Genomic DNA, 25,897 nt, shown 5'->3' on the forward strand with positions numbered 1-25,897 from the left:
AATGTTGATTAATATTTGTATGCTAATGAAAATTGAAAATAGCAATGATAAAATATCATAGGTCAAACCCAAGATGGTCACCTGTTGGTCATTTTTCAACAATAGTCCTGGTACAGGACAGAGTACGGCACACACTTCCACCCAAACCTGTACCAAGTTCGGCATCAAGTAGGATGAGTGTTTCGCCGTTCTTTCTTTGGTGACATTCCAACGACTGGAATCTTTTCCCAGAGATAACTCCCTTAAATGCTGTTTAATTAATAAGTCTGCTCTATTTTCAATGGCAAAATATCAAACAGGTGTTAGGTCCTAAATCGCATGGCTTTTAGTTAGGAATATAGACAATCTTTAATGTGTATATTGTAAAGTTTTATAAAAAAAATTTGCTTTCGCGAAGACCACTGTAGTGAATTCAGGTTAGCTACACATATAGTGTGGTCAGCTTCTTTAATGTTTCGTAGTACCTCCCGGAACACCTTTGCTGTTATCTTATTCACTGATTCACTGGATGACATCGATATAAGTCTTGTTGGTCTTCTTTAATGTATGGTGGCGTTTTCCCATAACTGGAATTTATCTTTCGCGACTTCCTTCCGGTTCCACACACACTTTAGTATCATAAAATTGGATATACACTATAAAAGTTCTAAAAAACATAATGTATACTCAGAGTATGATGTTGAAGTTGGTCATAAAAGCTAGAATATGTCCTTAATGAGGAAGGTAGACATGACGACTGTAATACATATATCGGTTAACTAATATTCCAATAATTCTAATATGGTTGTATCGTATGCACAGTTTGTGGAATACTTGTGTCATAGTTTCCCAGTTGAGCTGGGTTAGAACTCACACATTCTACATGTACTTGTTGTGTTATTGCTGGTCTTACTGTTCCAGTTTAGTTGAACGAGGGCTCGAATTTCAAGGGGTGGCTACGCCAGTGCTTGTTTAACCTGTCCTTAAAGCTATTCACTGACGGAGCTGAAACCACACATTCTGGTAGCGAATTCCAGTTTAACACAACCGTGTTACAGAAGTAGTTTTCTGCTTTTTACATGTTTTTTTTAATAACTTCTTTGAGTGGCCACGAGTAGCACTATAGTCCACAGTGTATCCTTTTCCAAGCTTTCTATCTTATTAAGAATTTTATAAACCTGCAGCATGTCCGCTCTTTCCCTTCGATATTCAAGGGTTGGTAGTCCCAGTAATCGTAGTCTTTCGTGGTATGGTTGATCTTTTAGGGATGCCACTCGTTTGGTTGATCTACGTTGGATGTTCCCAATTGCTCTTTTGTCCTTAATGTACATAGGTGACCAGATGAAGGAAGCGTATTCCAAATGGGTCTTACCAAAGATGTATATAATTGGACGAACATGTCTTTGCTAATATAGGTGAAACTTCTGAAGACGATCCCAACTATCTGATTGTTTTTTTCACTGTTTTTTGGCCATGGATCGAACAGTTTAAGTTCTCGTCTATTATGACACCTAGGTCTTTCTCACTTTCTGTTTTTTTTTCTATGTCGAAGGTGTTGTTGAGTTGGATGAGGGTGTAGTTTGTTGTCTTTTGCTTAGATCCCATCTCCAGGTGTTTACATTTTTCGACGTTCAGCTTCACCAACCAATTTTCTGTCCATTGACACATTTTGTTTATGCTGAGCTGTAGATTAAGTTGTTCTTCCTGTGTCGAATTTTTGGTGTATAAGTTGGAGTCATCAGCAAATAGCTTGGTAGTACATTGCAGCAGTTCTGGCAAATTATTTATGTATATTAGGAAGAGGATTGGCCCTATTACACTTCCTTGTGGTATTCCGCTTAGGACTGGTATGCTTTCCAATTTTACACCATTTATGACAACTTGTTGAGTTAGACCAGTAAGGTATTCAGCAATCCATTTTAGCAGTTTTCCAGTGATTCAAAGTAACAGTTGTAATTGAATTGTAGTGTGATGTGGTCACTGGGTCCAAGACTTTCTTTGTATTGTAGGCTACTGATCATGTTCTCTCCATTGGTAAAGATAAGGTCCAGGACAGATGGTGTTTGGTTCTGTCTGAACCTTGTTGGTTCGGTGACATGCTGGTACCAGAAGTTGTCCTGTATTTTTTCCAGGAATACCGTGGCTGGGTGGTTTACCCCTACTGTTGTTGATGCGGCATTCCAATCAATTTCCTTGACATTAAAGTCTACTAGGACAACGTTTGTGTGTACAGGTTGAGTTTTGGGTTTCTTCCATGAGTTGAGATCTACTTTGTGTATAGTATAATAAGCCTGATCCGAATAAAAAGCAGAACGCGAGCAGTCATTGATGAAGTTTATGGTCTCTGTATCTTGACCGGGTATTCGGCTGATATATTACAACCTTCTTTACTATATTTTGTTAACAGAACAGATAATTATATTTATTACATTTTTACCAGTGAAATATCAAAAATCCCTTTTGCTGATTTGACCAATCAAATTAATGATTAGAAAATACAAAAATAATTGACCAATCAGAAAGCCCGACATATATGTCAGCACCTGGACAGGGGGAACTACTTTTTTGTTTACAAATTATCGCTGTAGGCCTAGTTAGTTAGCATACGGGGTAGGTTTTTCGTTGATAAAAAATGTAATAAACAGAATATCTAACAGTGTCTTCAGTGAGTCTAATATTTTGATATTTTCACTCGTGCTGCGCACTCGTGAAAAATATCAAAATATTAGCCCCACTCGTGAAATATATTTGGTATTACTGAAGACAATGTTAGATATCCTCTATTCCTTTAACTCGCGTATTGAATATTCATATTAAAGCAAAACAAACCATGTTACATACTTATTTTAATATGCATGGAGTATTTTTAACATGACAGACAACCTTAATACATTGTATCGTTTATTTGATATCAAAACAACAATCTATAATATATGATAGTTTTAATACAGTAGACGGCAGTATGAAGGTTTTAATGGGAGTTTTTGACTTGTTGTATCCACGACAGGAAGGATGATACTCGTGTATAGACACCAGGTGTCCCGGCGTCACCACAGCCGTATCCCCAGGATACCACGCCAGCTAGCTTGTATACTCCGTTATGTTTACATACCAAAGGTCCACCAGAGTCACCCTAAAGCAGAAAGTCATATTAATACGGCGTTAATGATCTAAAATCTGACTCGATACACACCAGACATCAGATATTCACATATTTGCATATTAGATAACAGAGCCGAAAGTAACACTGTATCATACAGATGTGTCGTCCTATCATGGCCCGTGTGATACTAAGATATTGATCTATATATGTCTCTGATTAAAGGCGGTGTAGGAAACCCAACATAGAAAATGGGAAAGTCTGGGCGGTGAGGTACAATAGCATTTAAAATTTACAGCACATGTGTACAAAGAAAACTATTCCGTAATGTCCATGTGAATGCGATACTTCACCATTGATACATGTATGTTAAACCCATAGCATTATTTGTGACTTTCACATATTCTCTCTTTTTTTCTCTTTTTTTCCCACTTCTTTCTTCCTGTACGTGACTGTCCTTGTAGCGGGGGTGTTTTCCCTATAAACATTCCTAATCTAAGAATTATAATCCTTGGTTATGTCCCCTACCTGACAAGCTTCTTTACAACATAAACTTTCCTAATCTAAGACACAATCGCTTAATTTCCCCCTACCTGACAAGCGTCCTTGCCACCCGCGCTGAAGCCTGCGCAGATATTGCCGGAGTAGATTGCGTGTCGTCCAAGGTAGTATTCACATTGACTGTTTGTTAGGATGGGGATGTCAACCTTCTCAAGAAACCGGGTCAATGGAGCACGGCCGTGCTCATCTGGCAAAATACAGTAATTTTATTGACTTCAATTACGGTTCAAACCTTACCGATGTCATTGGATGAGTTGGTAGTTTCGAGTCAAATTCAATATACTCAATTTGTCACCTTATGATATCGACAAAACAGGTTTTAATCCTCCTATCTAATTCAACGCACTTCATTTGAATCGGGGATCGTTTTTTTAATAATGAATAATTGCTGGAGCTTGTGTTGCAATAAGTTACTGCAGAAACATAGTCTTACTTTAAATGAAGATTTTCATAGACCGCAATACAGATGCTTATTCCTCAAGAAACCATATTTATAACAAAGAAAGGTTTGTCGAGCGTTTTCCCTAATCTGTCATATATTTTAATTTAGAACAGATACAACAAAGCATTTCAACTTATATGGAGGAGTAGAAACGGAAATATTTGTTATTTTATGCATAGCTATATATAAGCGAGTTTTGTCGTTTGAAAATCTAGTAGAAGGGACAGTACGCTGTCATGACGTCGGAAATTGGTTACTGTAAATAGTTTAATATCTTCCGTTATATCGTGACTAAACGGAAGTCAAGTTCAAATATGAAATCTCTGAAAAAGGGCAGTTTGATACAAATGTAGTCGCATTCTACACTGTCTTGTTATAATGATTCAACGTCCATAGAATGCAAATTCATCTCTAAAAGCATAATGTTTTGGTCAAGTATATGATATCATTTATTTTAGGATCTTTAAATTTACATTATGTATTGAGCGTGTTATAGGGGGATGGGTATAGTATTCAGCATGATACCTTAAAAATCAAATCAACATATTGTATCTGCCAAATATATCGTATATTTGATACGATATCCAAGTTTGGTAGGGTCAAAGGTGACTTACAAAATGTATATTTATAGAGATATAAAAATATTTTTATGAGTGTATTTCATCACATCGATACAATATTTGTATGATTAGTTTGTTCATATTTCTTGTTGAAAAATAATTTAAAACAAAAAACTAGACTGTATAATGAATGCCATATGATTGATAACAAACCATAGTAGGTGGCGCCCCAACCAGTAACCGTGCACGTGTTAGAGTCAAAGTCTTCATTGCTGTTTGGCAAACATGCCGCTCTTGCGTAATCGCCAGAGAGATTGACGGGTGAAGACAACTTCATCATGGCAATGTCGTTATGGTTATTGTTGGAGTTGTACCCGGAGTGGACAATGACATTGGACACGTGGTGTATACTGGACGAGTACACGTGATGTTGATCATGTATACCGACTCCGACTGACCAGCCATGGTGGTTTGTACTGCAACATAATTATATAAATAGATGTACCACATGACAGTGTAATACATGGATAACGTGAAGCAATATAATGTGATGGTTCATGGATATTGGCATTCCAGCTGCATAGTCCAATAGCTAGCTTTTGTGACTGTGCGGTTGAGTGTCGTGTCTGTGTACCGAAGTTAACCAACGTCGAGCGTGGCCAGCTCTTGGATGAGTGACCGCTCCGTTGTTCCCCCTGTCCACGTTACATTTGGTGGCAGCGTTGGGATTCGAACCCAGACCTCAGAAGAGTATTATTAAATGGATAACGTGAAGCAATATACAGCAAAATAGTGTTATACATCGATCACGTCAAGCAATATACATATATATGTACTATAGTACTGTTTAATGTTATACCAAATATACCGTCATACTACCGAACATGATGTGATACTACCGTATATGCCATCAAACTACCGTTTGTGCCGTCATACTACCGTATATATGCAGTCACACTACCGTATATGCCGTCACACTACCGTTTATACCGTCATACTACCGTATATATGCCGTCACACTACCGTTTAGACCGCCATACTACCGTATATATGCCGTCACACTACCGTATATGCCGTCACACTACCGTTTATACCGTCATACTACCGTATATATGCCGTCACACTACTGTATATGCCGTGGTACTACCGTATATGCCGTCACACTACCGTTTATACCGTCATACTACCGTATAAGACGTCACACTACCGTATATGCCGTGGTATTCCGTATATGCTTGCACAATACCGTATATGGCGCCACATGACCGGTTATTCCGTACAAAAAGACGGTCAATTCTTACTCTTCGAAACAGTGAGCAGCAGTGACCACCCATTGTGAGTCGATCAGGGTTCCACCACACAGGTGCTGGTTAGAGTATCTCAGAGATACCTGTGTAATACAAAAAATATACAGTGAGTGTTAGTAATGAGAATCTTTCCGTTATCGTATACTACAGACAGTTGAAACTCGTCTTATACACTTATACATGTATGTCATCTGCTAGGAGTTTCTATACTGTATGTAGAACAATCTAATTAAAATCTAGATGGTCATTCTCACTACGTTACATGAACATCTAACAATATCCAAAAGGGGTCACGTCAGGGTGACCTTTTGGATTAGCCAATCAAATGACTACTTCCAGTATCGTGGAAGTGAATTTTATATGTCCGAATTACCACGACTAGAGTGCATATCTTGTATAATCTGTCAATTTGTTTCAAGTCATTTCGTCCCAGAACGGATATTGTTATATACTGTGCCGAAATGGTTTGCTTCAGATGCATGCTGTGACGAAATGTTTTGCTTCGATGACATCGACAAATTGCCAATTCGACCAGAAAGTGAAATACACACATCTAGAGGTCACCCTGACGTGACCCCTTATGGGATGTTGTTAGATGTTCATGTAACCGTAAATGTAACGTACTGAGAATGACCGCTCTGGTTAGTGTGGTAGATAAATGGTTGAGAAATATTGACGAAGGGTATCTTACTGGTGTAGTTTTTATCGACCTTCGCAAGGCCTTTGATACAGTTAATCATAGTGTTCTTTTACATAAACTCAAGGCATATGGTGTATCACCTTCAGCCTTAAATTTCTTTAGGTCGTACCTCACTGGAAGGACACAAGCTGTGAGTTTCTCCGGTGTACTTTCAGATTTTCTCCCTATTGATATTGGTGTGCCCCAGGGCTCAATTTTAGGGCCATTACTGTTTATTTTAAACATTAATGATTACCCAAAATGTTTAAAACATTCTGTAGCAATGATGTACGCAGATGATACATCGCAGAGTGTGAGGGGGGACACAGTAGAAAGTCTAGAAGCTAAAATGTCAGAAGATCTTTCAAACACGATTAAGTGGATGAAAGATAATAAATTAAGTCTGAATTTAACAAAAACCCAATGTATGATGATAGGATCCTCTCAAAAACTCGCAAGATGTCGGCAGCTGATTTTGAAAGTTGGGGATCTCACGATTGAAACTGTCCAATGTGCAAAGTTACTGGGTGTTTTTATTGATAGTTGTCTCTCATGGAAAGAGCATATTAAATTTATGACAAAGAAAATATCCAAGAAAATAGGTGTGTTGAGAAGACTAAGGTCATTTATGTCAGATGATGTCATTACCAACGTATATAACAGTATTGTTTTCCCCCATTTTATGTACTGTTCAACTGTCTGGAGTAAACCTAGCAACAAAATGTACATAGATATGGTCTTAAAATTACAGAAAAGAGCAGCCAGGATATTATTAAATGTTAGAGATATTCTTACTCCCTCCAAATCCCTCTTTGAAAAATTAAAATGGATGCCAATTGCAGACTTTTACGATTTTAGAAAAATGGTTTTGTGTTACAAAATTTTACATTGTGAATCACCAGGTATTTTAACAAACATGTTTTCTTATGTAAAAAATGTGAATGGCAGAAACACTAGATCTTCTATATCAAACAAATTGTATGTTCCAACAGCCAGAACAAACTATTTCAAACGTTCATTTGTATATACATGTTCAATTTTATGGAACGAAGCTAATGATACTATTAGAGACTCAGTTAGTATTGGGATTTTTAAAACTAGATACCTGCAGCTTTACTTCTCAAAATCTTAGCTATATATATATATATATATATACTGCAATATTTTATAAATTACTTCAACTAGTCTAGTTTTAATTTCTAAATATTTCTTTTGTGATTATTAATAGAATATATAGTTATATCTGTGATTCATCCCTTACACTGATATTTTAGTATAGTAATATTCAATCTTCTAAATTTAATTTTAGATCACCTACTTCATTGTACCATTTTAATTCACACTATATTAGTGTATATTCTGTCAATTTTTACCTTTTGCTATATTAGCATTGTATGTATATTCGACTCCTTGTGCTTTAATAATGTCCTTCAGCAACACTTGTGTGATATACAAGCGTTCATTTATAAATCATATTTAAGCTGTGATGATAATTATATATTTATTACATTGTTATATTATATCGTTATTTTAAATTATGCCATGCTTGTGTAAATATATTTGATGCAGGGCCATGTTGTAAACTAGACATTGTCTAAATATGTTACCCTGGTTAAATAAAAGATATTATTATTATTATTATTATTATTTAGATTTTAATTAGATTGTATGTAGAACTGACTTTTTTTGTTGAAAAAGCTAAGTTCTTTAGTTTTTGCCTTAGAAAATCAAAGATTGTGTGTGAATTGAAAATCATTCAGTATCATGTGGGGCTCACATGCTAAAACTTGGGTCAACAATCACGTGGTTTAGATTTCTTAACCAATTAACGTGTTTCAAAAAATAGACACCGGGAAATTCAAATTATATACTACAAATGAATGTATACGTTAGTGGAAAAAACTTGTCTATAACTAGACGTTTATTTTTGAAATCCTAGTTATAGCAACACATTTTCTTATCGCCTTCACGTAAATACATAAATATCATTATTTGTTGCATAAATGAACAATTCAAATAGATCTAACACTGAAAGATGATAACAATCGAATAAAGAGTTGAATACATAATATCATTTTTGCTCCAACAGTAAATTTGGATGTTATATGAGGTATGGGATCCACATGGTGTGCTGCTGGGTGTCTTCGGCAGTATGCTTCAGTGAGGTAGCACTTTAAATCGGCAAAAGTTCCGACCTATCACAAGGAGACTTAACACGATCATACCACAGCCTTCCAAAACACACATACGCACTCGCCACACGCATGCATGTCGCACGCACGGGAGGCCGTCTTTAAATGGCCTTAGCTGTTAATAGGACGTTAAACAAAATATACCAAACCAAACCAAGGATCCACATGTTGAAATATGTACCAGCTTACAGACACCGCCTTACAGAATACTCTCTGATGGCCTTATTCCGATCATCTACTTTGGTATAGTATACGTAACAGAAGTCTTTATCAGAAAGGTCAGAAATGTTCTGATAAGGCTTCGCATTGAATCGCTCAAATGTACCATTTAACTGTGATACATCTCTCTTTTCTGTACCCTTGTAACATAGCTAAGCTGAATGTCGGTGACCATAGCTAGTTCTTCAGGAGTATAATTACCAGTTCTAAGTCCTTTAACTCCAACTTTACAAAAGCATTTCCTCACAAATGCCGATCAAGTTGAGCTCGATGCTGCTTTGTGGTTGCTTTGTATCATATTTGTTCATAGTTATCACAGATCACAATAACCTACTGATAGGACGTAAGGATTGTACCTGCTTTCTCTATTGCATGGTCATAGGAGACGACACAATCTGGGAATATATCATTTATATTCTTTCCAATTTCCTCTCCTGACACTGCCTCACATTTTGCCTTGTAGGTGAGTGTGGGCTCGCGAGACTGAGAAAGTGTGTTCTTTCCCCTGGCCGAAACAGTTTGGTTTGGTTTGTTTTTGTTTAACGTCCTATTAACAGCCAGGGTCATTTGAAGACGTGTCAGGTTTTGGAGGTGGAGGAAAGCCGGGGTACCCGGGAGAAAAACCACCGGCCGACGGTCAGTACCTGGCAACTGCCCCACGTAGGTTTCCAACTCGCAACCCAGAGGTGGAGGGCTAGTGTTAAGGTGTCGGGACACCTTAACCACTCGGCCACCGCGGCCCCTGGCCGAGACAGACCATAGTCTATAACATTGTATTCGATGCCCTTTGCCTGCTTTGTCTGTTAGAACAGGTTCGCCCGTTGGTACGTTTCAGTATAATGTGTGTAATCACGCTTCCGGGTCCAATGCATCAGTTCGGCGTGACGGCACTACGAACGTTGGTCAGGGAACCAATCACCCATAGTTACTGATTCCAGTTGACAATATTGTGACATTGGCGCCGTACAAAACACTTCAAACTAATACAGACTAGTTGTCTTACTGTGTTAATTTCGCGATTTCGATATGTAAACTATTCGCGTTAATTGGGGTAATTTTCGCGATCGATCCACATTCGTTTGTAGTACGAGATTACCCAAATTGATATCAAAATAATACGCGTGGGTGGAATTTTCGCGATCAAAAGGAAATTAGCATAAATTTTCCCCTGGCATACATTTCCAAGTTTACAGTATCTGTACGGTGGGGCGCAAAAGTACATCTGTTTTACTTCGATATTTTCCAAAGGGTTCAAATAAGATATGTATACAGGGCGACACTCCAGCCTCCGAAGGTGTATACCGCCACAATATGAAAATGCTGTAAGGGGTCTTTTAGGAAAAAAAATTACACGTAATTTACCTCATATTGATAATGTTTGTATATTATGTTGGTTTTTTTTTTATTTGGGATATGTACCTACCTGCCAAGGGAATTCTCCCTTGGTGGCAACGTGCCCGCCCACAATCTTGTTAGTGTGAGTAGATCCGATATTACTGGTTCCACATTGGGCTACAATATAGAATATCGGGGATGTAATAAGACATGACAATGTTTAAAAAGGGCACAAAAGGGGCACAAAAAGGATTACTTTCCACGCAGAACATTTCTATTCTGTCACGCAAACAAGTTGTAATAACTCAACGTGCAGAATTCATACATATAAATTCGAGGTCAATTTTTAATGTTAGATGAATTAAAACCAACAATATACAATTAACATTCACAATGAGATGTGATTATTAAATCATCCAATTCGTTTGCAATGAATATTTTCATATGAGCATTAACATTCCATTTATTTACTTATACATCATTATTCTGTTTTTTCCCCATTATTGCTGTGTTTCAATTACAGTCAATGTGAATTTGATAGAATTAAAAATAATGTAAAATAAGATATGACGAAATTAATTTCAGAATCACAAGGTACATATACAGTGCCACTCCTAACCTTCTATTGAATGTTCCTAACAAGGAAAATTTAGCTCGATCGGGAAAGTCGTATGTGTTTAGTAAGTGTTAATTTGACATCTGTTTAGAGATAGGAGATAAGCGTTAATGTCGGACATACTTATACCAGACTTTGGTAGGGTCAGTCACAGTTATAACACAGACTTTGGTAAGGTCAGTCACAGTTATAACACAGACTTTGGTAAGGTCAGTCACAGTTATAACACAGACTTTGGTAAGGTCAGTCACAGTTATAACACAGACTTTGGTAAGGTCAGTCACAGTTATAACACAGACTTTGGTAAGGTCAGTCACAGTTATAACACAGACTTTGGTAAGGTCAGTCACAGTTATAACACAGACTTTGGTAAGGTCAGTCACAGTTATAACACAGACTTTGGTAAGGTCAGTCACAGTTATAACACAGACTTTGGTAAGGTCAGTCACAGTTATAACACAGACTTTGGTAAGGTCAGTCACAGTTATAACACAGACTTTGGTAAGGTCAGTCACAGTTATAACACAGACTTTGGTAAGGTCAGTCACAGTTATAACACAGACTTTGGTAAGGTCAGTCACAGTTATAACACAGACTTTGGTAAGGTCAGTCACAGTTATACCACAGACTTTGGTAAGGTCAGTCACAGTTATATAACACAGACTTTGGTAAGGTCAGTCACAGTTATAACACAGACTTTGGTAAGGTCAGTCACAGTTATAACACAGACTTTGGTAAGGTCAGTCACAGTTATAACACAGACTTTGGTAAGGTCAGTCACAGTTATAACACAGACTTTGGTAAGGTCAGTCACAGTTATAACACAGACTTTGGTAAGGTCAGTCACAGTTATAACACAGACTTTGGTAAGGTCAGTCACAGTTATAACACAGACTTTGGTAAGGTCAGTCACAGTTATAACACAGACTTTGGTAAGGTCAGTCACAGTTATAACACAGACTTTGGTAAGGTCAGTCACAGTTATAACCACAGACTTTGGTAAGGTCAGTCACAGTTATAACACAGACTTTGGTAAGGTCAGTCACAGTTATACACAGACTTTGGTAAGGTCAGTCACAGTTATAACACAGACTTTGGTAAGGTCAGTCACAGTTATAACACAGACTTTGGTAAGGTCAGTCACAGTTATAACACAGACTTTGGTAAGGTCAGTCACAGTTATAACACAGACTTTGGTAAGGTCAGTCACAGTTATAACACAGACTTTGGTAAGGTCAGTCACAGTTATAACACAGACTTTGGTAAGGTCAGTCACAGTTATAACACAGACTTTGGTAAGGTCAGTCACAGTTATACCACAGACTTTGGTAAGGTCAGTCACAGTTATAACACAGACTTTGGTAAGGTCAGTCACAGTTATAACACAGACTTTGGTAAGGTCAGTCACAGTTATAACACAGACTTTGGTAAGGTCAGTCACAGTTATAACACAGACTTTGGTAAGGTCAGTCACAGTTATAACAGACTTTGGTAAGGTCAGTCACAGTTATAACACAGACTTTGGTAAGGTCAGTCACAGTTATATAACACAGACTTTGGTAAGGTCAGTCACAGTTATAACACAGACTTTGGTAAGGTCAGTCACAGTTATAACACAGACTTTGGTAAGGTCAGTCACAGTTATAACACAGACTTTGGTAAGGTCAGTCACAGTTATAACACAGACTTTGGTAAGGTCAGTCACAGTTATAACACAGACTTTGGTAAGGTCAGTCACAGTTATAACACAGACTTTGGTAAGGTCAGTCACAGTTATAACACAGACTTTGGTAAGGTCAGTCACAGTTATAACACAGACTTTGGTAAGGTCAGTCACAGTTATAACACAGACTTTGGTAAGGTCAGTCACAGTTATATATCACAGACTTTGGTAAGGTCAGTCACAGTTATAACACAGACTTTGGTAAGGTCAGTCACAGTTATAACACAGACTTTGGTAAGGTCAGTCACAGTTATAACACAGACTTTGGTAAGGTCAGTCACAGTTATAACACAGACTTTGGTAAGGTCAGTCACAGTTATAACACAGACTTTGGTAAGGTCAGTCACAGTTATAACACAGACTTTGGTAAGGTCAGTCACAGTTATACCACAGACTTTGGTAAGGTCAGTCACAGTTATAACACAGACTTTGGTAAGGTCAGTCACAGTTATAACACAGACTTTGGTAAGGTCAGTCACAGTTATAACACAGACTTTGGTAAGGTCAGTCACAGTTATAACACAGACTTTGGTAAGGTCAGTCACAGTTATACCACAGACTTTGGTAAGGTCAGTCACAGTTATAACACAGACTTTGGTAAGGTCAGTCACAGTTATAACACAGACTTTGGTAAGGTCAGTCACAGTTATAACACAGACTTTGGTAAGGTCAGTCACAGTTATAACACAGACTTTGGTAAGGTCAGTCACAGTTATAACACAGACTTTGGTAAGGTCAGTCACAGTTATAACACAGACTTTGGTAAGGTCAGTCACAGTTATAACACAGACTTTGGTAAGGTCAGTCACAGTTATACCACAGACTTTGGTAAGGTCAGTCACAGTTATAACACAGACTTTGGTAAGGTCAGTCACAGTTATAACACAGACTTTGGTAAGGTCAGTCACAGTTATAACACAGACTTTGGTAAGGTCAGTCACAGTTATATAACACAGACTTTGGTAAGGTCAGTCACAGTTATAACACAGACTTTGGTAAGGTCAGTCACAGTTATAACACAGACTTTGGTAAGGTCAGTCACAGTTATAACACAGACTTTGGTAAGGTCAGTCACAGTTATATATCACAGACTTTGGTAAGGTCAGTCACAGTTATAACACAGACTTTGGTAAGGTCAGTCACAGTTATAACACAGACTTTGGTAAGGTCAGTCACAGTTATAACACAGACTTTGGTAAGGTCAGTCACAGTTATAACACAGACTTTGGTAAGGTCAGTCACAGTTATAACACAGACTTTGGTAAGGTCAGTCACAGTTATAACACAGACTTTGGTAAGGTCAGTCACAGTTATAACACAGACTTTGGTAAGGTCAGTCACAGTTATAACACAGACTTTGGTAAGGTCAGTCACAGTTATAACACAGACTTTGGTAAGGTCAGTCACAGTTATAACACAGACTTTGGTAAGGTCAGTCACAGTTATAACAGACTTTGGTAAGGTCAGTCACAGTTATAACACAGACTTTGGTAAGGTCAGTCACAGTTATAACACAGACTTTGGTAAGGTCAGTCACAGTTATAACACAGACTTTGGTAAGGTCAGTCACAGTTATACACAGACTTTTGGTAAGGTCAGTCACAGTTATAACACAGACTTTGGTAAGGTCAGTCACAGTTATAACACAGACTTTGGTAAGGTCAGTCACAGTTATAACACAGACTTTGGTAAGGTCAGTCACAGTTATAACACAGACTTTGGTAAGGTCAGTCACAGTTATAACACAGACTTTGGTAAGGTCAGTCACAGTTATAACACAGACTTTGGTAAGGTCAGTCACAGTTATAACACAGACTTTGGTAAGGTCAGTCACAGTTATAACACAGACTTTGGTAAGGTCAGTCACAGTTATAACACAGACTTTGGTAAGGTCAGTCACAGTTATAACACAGACTTTGGTAAGGTCAGTCACAGTTATAACACAGACTTTGGTAAGGTCAGTCACAGTTATAACACAGACTTTGGTAAGGTCAGTCACAGTTATAACACAGACTTTGGTAAGGTCAGTCACAGTTATAACACAGACTTTGGTAAGGTCAGTCACAGTTATAACACAGACTTTGGTAAGGTCAGTCACAGTTATAACACAGACTTTGGTAAGGTCAGTCACAGTTATAACACAGACTTTGGTAAGGTCAGTCACAGTTATAACACAGACTTTGGTAAGGTCAGTCACAGTTATAACACAGACTTTGGTAAGGTCAGTCACAGTTATAACACAGACTTTGGTAAGGTGAGTCACAGTTATAACACAGACTTTGGTAAGGTCAGTCACAGTTATAACACAGACTTTGGTAAGGTCAGTCACAGTTATAACACAGACTTTGGTAAGGTCAGTCACAGTTATAACACAGACTTTGGTAAGGTCAGTCACAGTTATAACACAGACTTTGGTAAGGTCAGTCACAGTTATAACACAGACTTGGTAAGGTCAGTCACAGTTATAACACAGACTTTGGTAAGGTCAGTCACAGTTATAACACAGACTTTGGTAAGGTCAGTCACAGTTATAACACAGACTTTGGTAAGGTCAGTCACAGTTATAACACAGACTTTGGTAAGGTCAGTCACAGTTATACCACAGACTTTGGTAAGGTCAGTCACAGTTATATACCAGACTTTGGTAAGGTCAGTCACAGTTATAACACAGACTTTGGTAAGGTCAGTCACAGTTATAACACAGACTTTGGTAAGGTCAGTCACAGTTATAACACAGACTTTGGTAAGGTCAGTCACAGTTATAACACAGACTTTGGTAAGGTCAGTCACAGTTATAACACAGACTTTGGTAAGGTCAGTCACAGTTATAACACAGACTTTGGTAAGGTCAGTCACAGTTATAACACAGACTTTGGTAAGGTCAGTCACAGTTATAACACAGACTTTGGTAAGGTCAGTCACAGTTATAACACAGACTTTGGTAAGGTCAGTCACAGTTATAACACAGACTTTGGTAAGGTCAGTCACAGTTATAACACAGACTTTGGTAAGGTCAGTCACAGTTATAACACAGACTTTGGTAAGGTCAGTCACAGTTATAACACAGACTTTGGTAAGGTCAGTCACAGTTATAACACAGACTTTGGTAAGGTCAGTCACACTTATATAACACAGACTTTGGTAAGGTCAGTCACAGTTATAACACAGACTTTGGTAAGGTCAGTCACAGTTATAACACAGACTTTGGTAAGGTCAGTCACAGTTATAACACAGACTTTGGTAAGGTCAGTCACAGTTATAACACAGACTTTGGTAAGGTCAGTCACAGTTATAACACAGACTTTGGTAAGGTCAGTCACAGTTATAACACAGACTTTGGTAAGGTCAGTCACAGTTATAACACAGACTTTGGTAAGGTCAGTCACAGTTATAACACAGACTTTGGTAAGGTCAGTCACAGTTATAACACAGACTTTGGTAAGGTCAGTCACAGTTATAACACAGACTTTGGTAAGGTCAGTCACAGTTATAACACAGACTTTGGTAAGGTCAGTCACAGTTATAACACAGACTTTGGTAAGGTCAGTCACAGTTATAACACAGACTTTGGTAAGGTCAGTCACAGTTATAACACAGACTTTGGTAAGGTCAGTCACAGTTATAACACAGACTTTGGTAAGGTCAGTCACAGTTATAACACAGACTTTGGTAAGGTCAGTCACAGTTATACCACAGACTTTGGTAAGGTCAGTCACAGTTATAACACAGACTTTGGTAAGGTCAGTCACAGTTATAACACAGACTTTGGTAAGGTCAGTCACAGTTATAACACAGACTTTGGTAAGGTCAGTCACAGTTATAACACAGACTTTGGTAAGGTCAGTCACAGTTATAACACAGACTTTGGTAAGGTCAGTCACAGTTATAACACAGACTTTGGTAAGGTCAGTCACAGTTATAACACAGACTTTGGTAAGGTCAGTCACAGTTATAACACAGACTTTGGTAAGGTCAGTCACAGTTATAACACAGACTTTGGTAAGGTCAGTCACAGTTATAACACAGACTTTGGTAAGGTCAGTCACAGTTATAACACAGACTTTGGTAAGGTCAGTCACAGTTATAACACAGACTTTGGTAAGGTCAGTCACAGTTATAACACAGACTTTGGTAAGGTCAGTCACAGTTATAACACAGACTTTGGTAAGGTCAGTCACAGTTATAACACAGACTTTGGTAAGGTCAGTCACAGTTATAACACAGACTTTGGTAAGGTCAGTCACAGTTATAACACAGACTTTGGTAAGGTCAGTCACAGTTATAACACAGACTTTGGTAAGGTCAGTCACAGTTATAACACAGACTTTGGTAAGGTCAGTCACAGTTATAACACAGACTTTGGTAAGGTCAGTCACAGTTATAACACAGACTTTGGTAAGGTCAGTCACAGTTATAACACAGACTTTGGTAAGGTCAGTCACAGTTATAACACAGACTTTGGTAAGGTCAGTCACAGTTATAACACAGACTTTGGTAAGGTCAGTCACAGTTATAACACAGACTTTGGTAAGGTCAGTCACAGTTATAACACAGACTTTGGTAAGGTCAGTCACAGTTATAACACAGACTTTGGTAAGGTCAGTCACAGTTATAACACAGACTTTGGTAAGGTCAGTCACAGTTATAACACAGACTTTGGTAAGGTGAGTCACAGTTATAACACAGACTTTGGTAAGGTCAGTCACAGTTATAACACAGACTTTGGTAAGGTCAGTCACAGTTATAACACAGACTTTGGTAAGGTCAGTCACAGTTATAACACAGACTTTGGTAAGGTCAGTCACAGTTATAACACAGACTTTGGTAAGGTCAGTCACAGTTATAACACAGACTTTGGTAAGGTCAGTCACAGTTATAACACAGACTTTGGTAAGGTCAGTCACAGTTATAACACAGACTTTGGTAAGGTCAGTCACAGTTATAACACAGACTTTGGTAAGGTCAGTCACAGTTATAACACAGACTTTGGTAAGGTCAGTCACAGTTATAACACAGACTTTGGTAAGGTCAGTCACAGTTATAACACAGACTTTGGTAAGGTCAGTCACAGTTATAACACAGACTTTGGTAAGGTCAGTCACAGTTATAACACAGACTTTGGTAAGGTCAGTCACAGTTATAACACAGACTTTGGTAAGGTCAGTCACAGTTATAACACAGACTTTGGTAAGGTCAGTCACAGTTATAACACAGACTTTGGTAAGGTCAGTCACAGTTATACCACAGACTTTGGTAAGGTCAGTCACAGTTATAACACAGACTTTGGTAAGGTCAGTCACAGTTATAACACAGACTTTGGTAAGGTCAGTCACAGTTATAACACAGACTTTGGTAAGGTCAGTCACAGTTATAACACAGACTTTGGTAAGGTCAGTCACAGTTATAACACAGACTTTGGTAAGGTCAGTCACAGTTATAACACAGACTTTGGTAAGGTCAGTCACAGTTATAACACAGACTTTGGTAAGGTCAGTCACAGTTATAACACAGACTTTGGTAAGGTCAGTCACAGTTATAACACAGACTTTGGTAAGGTCAGTCACAGTTATAACACAGACTTTGGTAAGGTCAGTCACAGTTATAACACAGACTTTGGTAAGGTCAGTCACAGTTATAACACAGACTTTGGTAAGGTCAGTCACAGTTATAACACAGACTTTGGTAAGGTCAGTCACAGTTATAACACAGACTTTGGTAAGGTCAGTCACAGTTATAACACAGACTTTGGTAAGGTCAGTCACAGTTATAACACAGACTTTGGTAAGGTCAGTCACAGTTATAACACAGACTTTGGTAAGGTCAGTCACAGTTATAACACAGACTTTGGTAAGGTCAGTCACAGTTATAACACAGACTTTGGTAAGGTCAGTCACAGTTATAACACAGACTTTGGTAAGGTCAGTCACAGTTATAACACAGACTTTGGTAAGGTCAGTCACAGTTATAACACAGACTTTGGTAAGGTCAGTCACAGTTATAACACAGACTTTGGTAAGGTCAGTCACAGTTATAACACAGACTTTGGTAAGGTCAGTCACAGTTATAACACAGACTTTGGTAAGGTCAGTCACAGTTATAACACAGACTTTGGTAAGGTCAGTCACAGTTATAACACAGACTTTGGTAAGGTCAGTCACAGTTATAACACAGACTTTGGTAAGGTCAGTCACAGTTATAACACAGACTTTGGTAAGGTCAGTCACAGTTATAACACAGACTTTGGTAAGGTCAGTCACAGTTATAACACAGACTTTGGTAAGGTCAGTCACAGTTATACCACAGACTTTGGTAAGGTCAGTCACAGTTATAACACAGACTTTGGTAAGGTCAGTCACAGTTATAACACAGACTTTGGTAAGGTCAGTCACAGTTATAACACAGACTTTGGTAAGGTCAGTCACAGTTATAACACAGACTTTGGTAAGGTCAGTCACAGTTATAACACAGACTTTGGTAAGGTCAGTCACAGTTATAACACAGACTTTGGTAAGGTCAGTCACAGTTATAACACAGACTTTGGTAAGGTCAGTCACAGTTATAACACAGACTTTGGTAAGGTCAGTCACAGTTATAACACAGACTTTGGTAAGGTCAGTCACAGTTATAACACAGACTTTGGTAAGGTCAGTCACAGTTATAACACAGACTTTGGTAAGGTCAGTCACAGTTATAACACAGACTTTGGTAAGGTCAGTCACAGTTATAACACAGACTTTGGTAAGGTCAGTCACAGTTATAACACAGACTTTGGTAAGGTCAGTCACAGTTATAACACAGACTTTGGTAAGGTCAGTCACAGTTATAACACAGACTTTGGTAAGGTCAGTCACAGTTATAACACAGACTTTGGTAAGGTCAGTCACAGTTATAACACAGACTTTGGTAAGGTCAGTCACAGTTATATAACACAGACTTTGGTAAGGTCAGTCACAGTTATAACACAGACTTTGGTAAGGTCAGTTACAGTTATATAACACAGACTTTGGTAAGGTCAGTCACAGTTATAACACAGACTTTGGTAAGGTCAGTCACAGTTATAACACAGACTTTGGTAAGGTCAGTCACAGTTATAACACAGACTTTGGTAAGGTCAGTCACAGTTATAACACAGACTTTGGTAAGGTCAGTCACAGTTATAACACAGACTTTGGTAAGGTCAGTCACAGTTATAACACAGACTTTGGTAAGGTCAGTCACAGTTATAACACAGACTTTGGTAAGGTCAGTCACAGTTATACCACAGACTTTGGTAAGGTCAGTCACAGTTATAACACAGACTTTGGTAAGGTCAGTCACAGTTATAACACAGACTTTGGTAAGGTCAGTCACAGTTATAACACAGACTTTGGTAAGGTCAGTCACAGTTATAACACAGACTTTGGTAAGGTCAGTCACAGTTATAACACAGACTTTGGTAAGGTCAGTCACAGTTATAACACAGACTTTGGTAAGGTCAGTCACAGTTATAACACAGACTTTGGTAAGGTCAGTCACAGTTATAACACAGACTTTGGTAAGGTCAGTCACAGTTATAACACAGACTTTGGTAAGGTCAGTCACAGTTATAACACAGACTTTGGTAAGGTCAGTCACAGTTATAACACAGACTTTGGTAAGGTCAGTCACAGTTATAACACAGACTTTGGTAAGGTCAGTCACAGTTATACCACAGACTTTGGTAAGGTCAGTCACAGTTATAACACAGACTTTGGTAAGGTCAGTCACAGTTATAACACAGACTTTGGTAAGGTCAGTCACAGTTATAACACAGACTTTGGTAAGGTCAGTCACAGTTATAACACAGACTTTGGTAAGGTCAGTCACAGTTATAACACAGACTTTGGTAAGGTCAGTCACAGTTATAACACAGACTTTGGTAAGGTCAGTCACAGTTATAACACAGACTTTGGTAAGGTCAGTCACAGTTATAACACAGACTTTGGTAAGGTCAGTCACAGTTATAACACAGACTTTGGTAAGGTCAGTCACAGTTATAACACAGACTTTGGTAAGGTCAGTCACAGTTATAACACAGACTTTGGTAAGGTCAGTCACAGTTATAACACAGACTTTGGTAAGGTCAGTCACAGTTATAACACAGACTTTGGTAAGGTCAGTCACAGTTATAACACAGACTTTGGTAAGGTCAGTCACAGTTATAACACAGACTTTGGTAAGGTCAGTCACAGTTATAACACAGACTTTGGTAAGGTCAGTCACAGTTATAACACAGACTTTGGTAAGGTCAGTCACAGTTATAACACAGACTTTGGTAAGGTCAGTCACAGTTATAACACAGACTTTGGTAAGGTCAGTCACAGTTATAACACAGACTTTGGTAAGGTCAGTCACAGTTATAACACAGACTTTGGTAAGGTCAGTCACAGTTATAACACAGACTTTGGTAAGGTCAGTCACAGTTATAACACAGACTTTGGTAAGGTCAGTCACAGTTATAACACAGACTTTGGTAAGGTCAGTCACAGTTATAACACAGACTTTGGTAAGGTCAGTCACAGTTATAACACAGACTTTGGTAAGGTCAGTCACAGTTATAACACAGACTTTGGTAAGGTCAGTCACAGTTATAACACAGACTTTGGTAAGGTCAGTCACAGTTATAACACAGACTTTGGTAAGGTCAGTCACAGTTATAACACAGACTTTGGTAAGGTCAGTCACAGTTATAACACAGACTTTGGTAAGGTCAGTCACAGTTATAACACAGACTTTGGTAAGGTCAGTCACAGTTATATAACACAGACTTTGGTAAGGTCAGTCACAGTTATAACACAGACTTTGGTAAGGTCAGTCACAGTTATAACACAGACTTTGGTAAGGTCAGTCACAGTTATAACACAGACTTTGGTAAGGTCAGTCACAGTTATAACACAGACTTTGGTAAGGTCAGTCACAGTTATACCACAGACTTTGGTAAGGTCAGTCACAGTTATAACACAGACTTTGGTAAGGTCAGTCACATTATATAACACAGACTTTGGTAAGGTCAGTCACAGTTATAACACAGACTTTGGTAAGGGCAGTCACAGTTATAACCCAGACTTCGGTAAGGTCAGTTCCCGCTCCACGTTACTCCCTGTGGGAAGACTTACCGATATTAAGTCCGAGAGACGTCCCGGAGGAGCTTCCACCAGAACCGCCGCTACTTCCGCCACTAGAAGAACCATGAGAGGACGGGATACAGCACATCTCCAGGAATCCACAGAAGTTCAGTGTATAACTCTGGCCTGAAGTACAGCCCTGGTACAGGCTGGCACAATGACCATGGTAACTACTGGTACATACTACAATATACAAAATACCGTCGGCTGTACTTTTATTTCTGTTTACATGATGTAAGGCAACAAACGAAGGCAAAATATTTGACAGAATCGCGAGAATTTGTTCAGAACCTGTAGTTGTCTTTTAACAGATATTTCTATTTTTTTCTGTATTGTTTATTTTTTATTGTTTATGCTGCTCGCGTACGGCGCCCTATCGGTAGGGCGTAAGAATCTTAGCAGCTTTCCCCATTGCATGACTCGTAAGAGGAGACTAAATTCTCTTCTCTTATTTCTAAACACCTGACTTCTTCCTAATGTCTCCCTACAGAACATCTGATTTTGTCATTATTTGAGTGTTTGCCACTCTTGAGAAAGGATATGCGTAGTCTTCCTAAATCAACACAACCCAAATTCTGCAATAGTCGTACTTTCTGTACTTTGTCAGGCGTTCGCCAGTAACCCTGTGGTAAGGAGTAATATGCGTGTGACTAATGTCACGCGGCCCGAAGGGTGTCAGGATACCGTGTCCTCAATGTAACGTGGCCCGAAGGGTGTCGGGATATCGTCCTCAATGTAACGTGGCCCGAAGGGCGTCAGAATACCGTCCTCAATGTAACGTGACCCGACGGGTGTCAGGATACCGTCCTCAATGTCACGTGGCCCGAAGGGTGTCAGGATACCGTCCTCAATGTAACGTGGCCCGAAGGGTGTCAGAATATCGTCGTCAATGTAACGTGGCCCGAAGAGTGTCAGAATACCGTCCTCAATGTAACGTGGTCCGAAGGGTGTCAGAATATCGTCCTCAATGTCACGTGGCCCGAAGGGTGTCAGAATACCGTCCTCAATGTAACGTGGCCCGAAGGGTGTCAGAATACCGTCCTCAATGTAACGTGACCCGAAGGGTGTCACGATACCGTCCTCAATGTCACGTGGCCCGATGGGTGTCAGAATACCGTCCTCAATATAACGTGGCCCGAAGGGTGTCGGATATCGTCCTCAATGTAACGTGGCCCGACGGGTGTCAGGATACCGTCCTCAATGTAACGTGGCCCGAAGGGTGTCAAAATATCGTCCTCAATGTAACGTGGCCCGACGGGTGTCAGGATACCGTCCTCAATGTAACGTGGCCCGAAGGGTGTCAAAATATCGTCCTCAATGTAACGTGGCCCGACGGGTGTCAGGATACCGTCCTCAATGTAACGTGGCCCGAAGGGTGTCAAAATATCGTCCTCAATGTAACGTGGCCCGATGGGTGTCAGGATACCGTGTCCTCAATGTAACGTGGCCCGAAGGGTGTCAGGATACCGTCCTCAATGTAACGTGGCCCGAAGGGTGTCAGAATATCGTCGTCAATGTAACGTGGCCCGAAGAGTGTCAGAATACCGTCCTCAATGTAACGTGGTCCGAAGGGTGTCAGAATATCGTCCTCAATGTAACGTGGCCCGAAGGGTGTCAGAATACCGTCCTCAATGTAAGGTGGCCCGAAGGGTGTCAGAATACCATCCTCAATGTAACGTGACCCGAAGGGTGTCACGATACCGTCCTCAATGTCACGTGGCCCGAAGGGTGTCAGAATACCGTCCTCAATATAACGTGGCCCGAAGGGTGTCGGATATCGTCCTCAATGTAACGTGACCAGAAGGGTGTCACGATACCGTTCTCAATGTCACGTGGCCCGAAGGGTGTCAGAATACCGACTTCAATGTAACGTGGCTCGAAGGGTGTCGGAATTTCGTCCTCAATGTAACGTGGCCCGAAGGGTGTCACGATACCGTCCTCAATGTAACGTGGCCCGAAGGGTGTCAGGATACCGTCTTCAATGTCACGTGGCCCGAAGGGTGTCGGAATTTCGTCCTCAATGTAACGTGGCCCGAAGGGTGGCAGAATACCATCTTCAATGTAACGTGGCTCGAAGGGTGTCGGAATTTCGTCCTCAATGTAACGTGGCCCGAAGGGTGTCACGATACCGTCCTCAATGTAACGTGGCCCGAAGGGTGTCACGATACCGTCCTCAATGTCACGTGGCCCGAAGGGTGTCAGAATACCGTCTTCAATGTAACGTGGCTCGAAGGGTGTCGGAATTTCGTCCTCATTGTAACGTGGCCCGAAGGGTGTCAGGATACCGTCCTCAATGTAACGTGGCCCGAAGGGTGTCACGATACCGTCCTCAATGTCACGTGGCCCGAAGGGTGTCATGATACCGTCCTCAATGTAACGTGGCCCGAAGGGTGTCAGGATACCGTGTCATCAATGTAACGTGGCCCGAAGGGTGTCAGGATACCGTCCTCAATGTAAAGTGGCCCGAAGAGTGTCAGGATACCGTGTCCAAAATTAGAATTTCAGTGTGATTGCACTATAAAAGTGTATTTATATAGATATCGTTATTTGAAGCCTTTTAGTTGCAGTTTTGTCCTACTATATAGTGCATTGTTACGTCAGAAAGTTTGGGTATTGTTTAACGTCCAATCATCAGCTATGGTCATTTAAGGACGGTCTCCCAGTGTGTGTGATACATGCGTGTGGTGAATGCGTGTTACCCGTGTTTTTCGGAGGCTGTGGTATGTTCGTGTTTGTGTCCATGTGATAGCGCGAAAGTGGTGCCGACTGCTATAGTACTACCTCACTGAAGCATACTGCCGGAAACAACCAGCAGGACACCCCACCCGGTCACATTATACTGAGAACGGGCAAACCAGTCAGAAGGATTATGGTGTGTTATCTCTCAATAAGTTGAAATTTTGCGGAGAAAAAAAATTAAATGTGACGTTTTCGGCAAAAATTATTATTTTAAGACGCATCCACAATATCCATGATTTACATTTGTTTTTCAATCGTTTTTATACACGAATAAAAAAAACTGCTCCTATCCCTCATTTTGTAAGATATATTTATCCCAAAACATATTTCCTTTACGGACTTGCACATAGATATTTCCGAAGTAGGAACACTCGACACAAACGTTACATAAGCTCGAGTGAGGTAATACCCAGCTTCCCCAGTTTGTCCATCCTAATACTGAATGGTGTGTGAATAAAGAAAACTGATATGTAGCCGTACAAAATTCGAAAATATGCTTAAAAACCAACCTGAAGCAAATGCGCCGCTGGCAACGGAAAGCAGAAAAAACGCTGAAAAAATGGGACCACTCATCTCGCCGATAGGACACGGACTGACAGGGGCCTTGATAAGCACTGCTGTGTCTCTGGGGCTTGTCTGGGAACTAGCATATGTACCATGTATATCATAGACCTGGAAATGCAAACGTCACATGGAGTTTTGAGTTCGTTTGTGGTATTTTGGCACAATGACCCGAAACGTCAAACAAATCGTGATAAATTTATCTTTTTTTCTGTGACATTGTAGTTAAAACGTATGTTTGCGACTATGACTTCACATAATCGAGATTAGGGCGATTTTCATTGATCATATTCCAAATTGTTTGACCAGTCGGACTTGTAATGTTCGATTATGAAATAAGTACGGACCTGGTGATTTTGTGTTTATCTCAGACGTGTTTTAACAATGGCTGAACTGTATTACCATCTGCAGGTTTGCCACAATTTGTACTTTGAGTGTTGTGTCTTAAAATCTGGGTTTATAAAACCTCAATTTACGGCAGAGGTCATATCCTGATCCATGAAAGGAGGAGGGTGCTATTCTCATTCCAAACCAAGGAGATGATTTAATTAATTCTGAAATCTATCGTTATACATCATTAACTAGATGGTTACATACAAAAAAACCTTGTGGGAATGATAAGCTCGCGACTACGATAATCAAAATATAATCGAACAAACTTCACCATCCATTACAGAGCACCAAGGATAATCGAATCCGGTTTGATCATCGCAGTCGTACAATCTGTGCAGGTGTCGTCAT

At 39.6% G+C, this 25,897-nt stretch overlaps 1 protein-coding gene across 1 annotated transcript; it reads right to left on the reverse strand.

Moving 5' to 3' along the window:
- Positions 1-2,862: 2,862 nt before the first annotated feature.
- On the reverse strand, positions 2,863-25,897 carry LOC117315284 (tryptase-like). The gene is made up of 8 exons (XM_033869432.1): positions 25,877-25,897; positions 25,105-25,267; positions 21,848-22,039; positions 10,463-10,551; positions 5,944-6,032; positions 4,856-5,118; positions 3,673-3,827; positions 2,863-3,112 (listed from the first exon to the last, which is right to left on the reverse strand). Exons 1-8 carry the CDS (start codon positions 25,895-25,897, stop codon positions 2,951-2,953), a joined length of 1,134 nt encoding a protein of 377 aa, XP_033725323.1. The 3' UTR covers positions 2,863-2,950.

Source organism: Pecten maximus, chromosome 17 (genome assembly GCF_902652985.1).
Source record: "Pecten maximus chromosome 17, xPecMax1.1, whole genome shotgun sequence".
NCBI lineage: Eukaryota > Metazoa > Mollusca > Bivalvia > Pectinida > Pectinidae > Pecten > Pecten maximus.

Bases quoted from the DNA above. Each gene is read 5' to 3' on its own strand.
- LOC117315284 (XM_033869432.1), bottom strand. From the start codon at position 25,897: ATGACGACACCTGCACAGATT. The intron at 22,040-25,104 runs GTTGGTTTTTAA...TGTATATTGTAG, and splicing joins CAGCGGCGCATTTGCTTCAG to TATGTACCAGTAGTTACCAT. The intron at 3,113-3,672 runs GTAGGGGGAAAT...TTTCTGCTTTAG, and splicing joins GTGGCAAGGACGCTTGTCAG to GGTGACTCTGGTGGACCTTT.